The sequence below is a fragment of the Nansenia antarctica genome (assembly GCF_963989245.1).
Source record: "Nansenia antarctica genome assembly, chromosome: 7".
NCBI classification, from domain to species: domain Eukaryota; kingdom Metazoa; phylum Chordata; class Actinopteri; order Argentiniformes; family Microstomatidae; genus Nansenia; species Nansenia antarctica.
The window spans coordinates 399,258-405,597 of NC_137677.1; the positions used below are offsets into that span (position 1 = coordinate 399,258).

Genomic DNA, 6,340 nt, shown 5'->3' on the forward strand with positions numbered 1-6,340 from the left:
GTCTAAATGTAAGGGGTATCCTATGGTTGTCTAGTGGTGATGTTAGGACTGACTGTGTGTACCCTTGTCTAAATGTAAGAGGTATCCTATGGTTGTCTAGTGGTGATGTTAGGATTGACTGTGTGTACCCTTGTCTAAATGTAAGGGGTATCCTATGGTTGTCTAGTGGTGATGTTAGGATTGACTGTGTGTAACCTTGTCTAAATGTAAGGGGTATCCTATGGTTGTCTAGTGGTGATGTTAGGACTGACTGTGTGTCCCCTTGTCTAAATGTAAGGGGTATCCTATGGTTGTCTAGTGGTGATGTTAGGATTGACTGTGTGTACCCTTGTCTAAATGTAAGAGGTATCCTATGGTTGTCTAGTGGTGATGTTAGGATTGACTGTGTGTACCCTTGTCTAAATGTAAGAGGTATCCTATGGTTGTCTAGTGGTGATGTTAGGATTGACTGTGTGTACCCTTGTCTAAATGTAAGGGGTATCCTATGGTTGTCTAGTGATGATGTTAGGACTGACTGTGTGTACCCTTGTCTAAATGTAAGATGTATCCTATGGTTGTCTAGTGGTGATGTTAGGATTGACTGTGTGTACCCTTGTCTAAATGTAAGGGGTATCCTATGGTTGTCTAGTGGTGATGTTAGGATTGACTGTGTGTACCCTTGTCTAAATGTAAGGGGTATCCTATGGTTGTCTAGTGGTGATGTTAGGATTGACTGTGTGTACCCTTGTCTAAATGTAAGGGGTATGGTTTGTGGACGGTGGGGGGGGGGGGGGGGGGGGAGGACGGCCCGGGGGCGTGCGGGGGATATCCCTTATTTTCAAATCCCAATGTTGACAGGTATGGTTCTCACGGCCAGATCACACTCCGACCACCAGGTGTCGCTGTGGTGAGTGAAGCGAGGTGACTGCCCCTCCGACCACTAGGTGTCGCTGTGGTGAGTGAAGCGAGGTGACTGCCCCTGAGTCCAGCCAACATGGCGGAGGAGCTGGACGTTGTTGACATCGAGGGAGATGAATATGATGCCGCCGTGGGGTGAGAGGCTGATCCAGCTGATGTTTGTGGCATTATGTTAGTTAGAACATAATGAGAATAAATATATGGTGTGACGCTTATGCTGTAGACCAATGGGAATGAGTTGGGAATAGAGGGGAGAGCACGCGCAGTGGGAAAGTGGCAGATTGGATGGAATGGTGGAACTGTATGGATAATAAAGTACCAGATATATTTAGTTAACAGTTGTCTCACGCGTTTATATTACGAAACACGACCATATTAACTTCATGACATGACTACATGACACTAACAGAACACATCCCCGGTGTCCAGGCAGATCAGAGACACTCAGGCACAGAGAACCACAGGGAATGAACAAGCTAGCTAACTGACTTAGCACGGCTAACTGAATAATGTTCATATCAACCTGTTCAACAAGACAAGTAGAGCGTGTAGCTGCGTCGGTGTTAACTGACAGATCAATTACTAATCAGTCACTACCCATCTTCAGACCCATTCATTCATTCATTCATTCATCCATCCATCTCTTCAGGTTACATCTTAACTGCTCCTCCTGAGACATCTTCTGACCCTCACCACTACGTCTCCTAAAGACACCCGCTTTCCCCTCTACTGTGTCCCTAAAAACTTCTATTGCCCCCCTTGTACTGTTTCTCAGTTTCTCCAGTGTCTAATTAAAAAAAAAAGTTTTAGAAGAAGGTGATAGGAGAAGGTTTTTCCTTCTATCAGTGGCCCCGGGCCTGAGCTGGATTACTCTTCCTGCTACGACTGGTGGATTGATGATTCACATGCTTAGTATTCAAATGTATCGATTGTAAGTCGCTTTGGAATAAGGCGTCTGCTAAATACCAAACATGTAAAAATGTAAATCAATGATCGCTGCCTGGTTTCTGCGTTTCTGTTCCAGTGACTTTGATGGAGGCGGACTGCTTCAGGACCAGTACCTGCAGTCGGCCTGGAAGACTGACGGCGGCATCTTGGTAAGAAGAAGTGTCACTGTGCTGGGAGGAGTGTCCATCATGTCCACATGGCTGGGTTAACCTGGGTTAGTGGGTTAACGGGTTAACCTGGGCTAGGGGTTAGTGGGTTAACCTGGGCTAGTGGGTTAGCCTGGGTTAGGGGTTAGTGGGTTAACCTGGGTTAGGGTTAGTGGGTTAACCTGGGCTAGGGTTAGTGGGTTAACCTGGGTTAGGGTTGGTGGGTTAACCTGGGCCAGGGTTAGTGGGTTAACCTGGGTTAGGGTTAGTGGGTTAACCTGGGTTAGGGGTTAGTGGGTTAACCTGGGTTAGGGGTTAGTGGGTTAACCTGGGTTAGGGTTAGTGGGTTAACCTGGGTTAGGGTTAGTGGGTTAGCCTGGGTTAGTGGGTTAGCCTGGGTTAGGGTTAGTGGGTTAACCTGGGTTAGGGGTTAGTGGGTTAACCTGGGTTAGTGGGTTAACCTGGGTTAGGGTTAGTGGGTTAGCCTGGGTTTGTGGGTTAACCTGGGTTAGGGTTAGGGTTAGTGGGTTAACCTGGGTTAGGGGTTAGTGGGTTAACCTGGGTTAGTGGGTTAACCTGGGTTAGGGTTAGTGGGTTAACCTGGGTTAGGGTTAGTGGGTTAACCTGGGTTAGGGTTAGCGGGTTAACCCGGGTTAGGGTTAGTGGGTTAGCCTGGGGGGTTAGTATTAATCCATGTTGTTGTTGCTCTCCTCTCTGCAGCCCTGGGAGCTGGACGGCTCCATCAGCGTGGAGAACAGGGAGGTCATAGAGAGCATGCTGCTGGAGGAACAGTATCCTTCACCAAACCCCCCAAAAGGTTGACTATTTCCTACAACCCCCCTGACACAAGACAGTCCGATAGGGATGCTCCGATTTATCGGCCACCGATTTAAATCGGCCGATTTCACTCCAAATGACTCGATCGGTGATCGGCAAAAATGGCCGATCGCAAAAACCGTTTTTTTTTTTTTTTTTTCCTGGGGAAGACAGATAACTGAACAGAAAACATAGGAGGACGTAACAGTATGTAAACCATGAAGGCCACGTTTATGATGTCTTTTATACAGCCATATCGACTGACTTGGGCTTCAGGCCCTAACTGGGTGATAGGCCAGACCTTTACTATGCCATAAAAATGGGTCTGCGTTTGCTTGGTGCCTAATGGATCAAAACTTTTGTCTAAAAAGCAAAAAATATGTAAGCTATCCAGTCAGTAGGCCTACAGTTATGTATTTTTTAAAAAATCGGTATCGGTATCGGTTGATCTTGAGGAAAAAAATCGGTGATCGGTATCGGCCCCAAAAATCCAGATCGGAGCATCCCTAATTTCCGACAACCCCCTGACACAACAACACTATGGTGACCCTGGACTGGTGGAGTATTCACCGTTCACCAAGCAGTGCTGGAAGAAGGATCATAAGATCATGTTTATCTTCAGGGGAAAAAGTGCAATAGAAATGTGCAATAACTAAGTGCCTATTTATACATTTATATATTTTTACAGTATTATGATAGTATTATAACGCCACTGACCTCATGTCTTTTAGCTTGCTTTTATAGTTGTCTTTATTTGCACTTGACACCACGGACCTCATTGTCTCTTAGCTTGTTTTATAGCATTTTCGCTTTTTAATTGTCTAGTGTGTAATATTTGTGATATGTTATATGTGTGATATGTTTGTGAATATGTTTTCTGTTTTTGCACCTTCAGAAGAACCGTGTGGTTGGGGTCAGCCGTGTGTCAAGCCCCTAGGTGTATAGATCTGTGTGATGCTCATTTAAGCCCACATGAAATATATCTAGACACTGCTCTATTCCTTCTCTCTCTCTCTGGTCTGTGTCTCTGTCTGTTCTGGTCCTTGAACGCGTCTGTAGATATTATCTGACTGGCAGAGACATGCCCGAACGGACCGTCTGGCCCACCGGCACCACCGGCCAGAAGCCCAAAGCCAAGAAGTGAGTCTCTCTGTTCCAAACTGTCGTCATTCAGAATGAGTCAGTAGCCTTTCCTCAACGGTTAGGAAAACACTCACCTCCTCTCCTCTCCTCCTCTCCTCCTCTCCTCTCCTCACCTCCTCCCCTCTCCTCCTCTCCTCCTCTCCCCCTCTCCCCACCTCCTCTCCTCTCCTCTCCTCACCTCCTCTCCTCTCCTCTCCTCTCCTCACCTCCTCTCCTCCTCACCTCCTCTCCTCCTCTCCTCCCCTCTCCTCACCTCCTCTCCTCACCTCCTCTCCTCTCCTCCTCACCTCCTCTCCTCCTCACCTCTCCTCTCCTCCTCTCCTCTCCTCACCTCCTCTCCTCCTCTCCTCTCCTCCTCTCCTCTCCTCTCCTCTCCTCACCTCCTCTCCTCCTCACCTCTCCTCTCCTCCTCTCCTCTCCTCACCTCCTCTCCTCCTCTCCTCTCCTCCTCTCCTCCTCCTCACCTCCTCTCCTCTCCTCTCCTCTCCTCACCTCCTCTCCTCTCCTCACCTCCTCTCCTCTCCTCCTCACCTCCTCTCCTCCTCACCTCTCCTCTCCTCACCTCCTCACCTCTCCTCCTCTCCTCACCTCCTCTCCTCTCCCCCCCCCTCTCCTCCTCTCCTCTCCTCACCTCCTCACCTCCTCTCCTCCTCACCTCCTCACCTCCTCTCCTCACCTCTCCTCTCCTCCTCTCCTCTCCTCCTCTCCTCTCCTCCTCTCCTCTCCTCCTCTCCTCTCCTCTCCTCTCCTCTCCTCCTCTCCTCCTCTCCTCTCCTCCTCTCCTCTCCTCCTCTCCTCTCCTCTCCTCTCCTCTCCTCCTCTCCTCCTCTCCTCCTCTCCTCACCTCCTCTCCTCTCCTCCTCTCCTCACCTCTCCTCTCCTCTCCTCCTCCTCACCTCCTCTCCTCTCCTCTCCTCACCTCCTCTCCTCTCCTCTCCTCTCCTCCTCTCCTCTCCTCACCTCTCCTCTCCTCTCCTCTCCTCCTCTCCTCTCCTCTCCTCTCCTCACCTCCTCTCCTCCTCTCCTCACCTCTCCTCCTCTCCTCTCCTCCAGGTCACCAGCCAAGCCCTCCAGCTCCGGGCCGTCCACGCGTTGGTCCCGACAGGAGAAGGAGCTGTTTGAGAAAGGACTGGTACGCTGCGACACCCCCCTCACCTCTACACCTACACCCCTCTCACCTCTACACCTACAGCCCATAGCCCCAACACCCCTCTCACCTCTACACCTACACCCCCCTCACCTCTACACCTACACCCCCTCTCACCTCTACACCTACACCCCTCTCACCTCTACACCTTCACCCCCCTCACCTCTACACCTACACCCCTCTCACCTCTACACCTTCACCCCCCTCACCTCTACACCTACACCCCTCTCACCTCTACACCTACACCCCTCTCACCTCTACACCTTCACCCCCCTCACCTCTACACCTACACCCCTCTCACCTCTACACCTTCACCCCCCTCACCTCTACACCTACACCCCTCTCACCTCTACACCTACACCCCTCTCACCTCTACACCTACACCCCTCTCACCTCTACACCTTCACCCCCCTCACCTCTACACCTACACCCCCTCTCACCTCTACACCTACACCCCTCTCACCTCTACACCTTCACCCCTCTCACCTCTACACCTACAGCCCATAGCTCCAACACCCCTCTCTAGCCTAACAAACGGGACTATGAACATCCAGCCGTGGAGGCTGTTCTAGGTCCGGTGTGTTTCAGCGGCGTGTCTCTGCTCTGTCCCCGTCCCCCCGTCCCCCCGTCCCCCCGTCCCCCCGTGTGCTCCAGGCTCAGTTCGGCCGCAGGTGGACTAAGATCGCCAAGCTGGTGGGCAGCCGCACTGTCCTCCAGGTGAAGAGCTACGCCAGACAGCACCTCAAACACAAGGTGAGGCTGCCCTCCCCCCTCTCCCTCCCCCCTCCTTCCCCCTCTCCCTCCCCCTCTCCCTCCCCCTCCTCCCCCCTCTCCCTCCCCCCCCCTCCCTCCCCCTCTCCCTCCCCCCTCCCTCCCCCCCTCCCTCCTTCCCCCTCTCCCTCCTTCCCCCTCTCCCTCTCCCTCCCCCTCCTTCCCCCTCTCCCTCCCCCTCCTTCCTCCTCTCCCTCCCCCTCCTTCCCCCTCTCCCTCCCCCTCCTTCCCCCTCTCCCTCCTTCCCCCTCTCCCTCCTTCCCCCTCCCCCTCTCCCTCCCCCTCTCCCTCCCCCTCTCCCTCCCCCTCCTTCCCCCTCTCCCTCCCCCTCTCCCTCCCTCCCCCTCTCCCTCCCCCTCCTTCCCCCTCTCCCTCCCCCTCCTCCCCCCTCTCCCTCCCCCCTCTCCCTCCCCCTCTCCCTCCCCCTCTCCCTCCCCCTCCTTCCCCCTCTCCCTCCCCCTCCTTCCCCCTC

At 52.7% G+C, this 6,340-nt stretch overlaps 1 protein-coding gene across 1 annotated transcript in view; it reads left to right on the plus strand.

Annotated features, from left to right (window-relative positions):
- Positions 1 to 973: 973 nt before the first annotated feature.
- The window catches only part of mysm1 (Myb-like, SWIRM and MPN domains 1), a gene marked incomplete at both ends in the record, with an annotated part of 13,847 nt that continues 8,480 nt past the window's right edge, over positions 974 to 6,340 (plus strand). Inside the window, 6 exons of the mRNA XM_080535955.1 lie at positions 974 to 1,032; positions 1,922 to 1,994; positions 2,712 to 2,782; positions 3,867 to 3,947; positions 5,004 to 5,082; positions 5,752 to 5,850. Coding sequence (XP_080392081.1) covers positions 974 to 1,032; positions 1,922 to 1,994; positions 2,712 to 2,782; positions 3,867 to 3,947; positions 5,004 to 5,082; positions 5,752 to 5,850 — 462 coding nt within the window. The remainder of the gene's footprint in view (positions 1,033 to 1,921; positions 1,995 to 2,711; positions 2,783 to 3,866; positions 3,948 to 5,003; positions 5,083 to 5,751; positions 5,851 to 6,340) is intronic.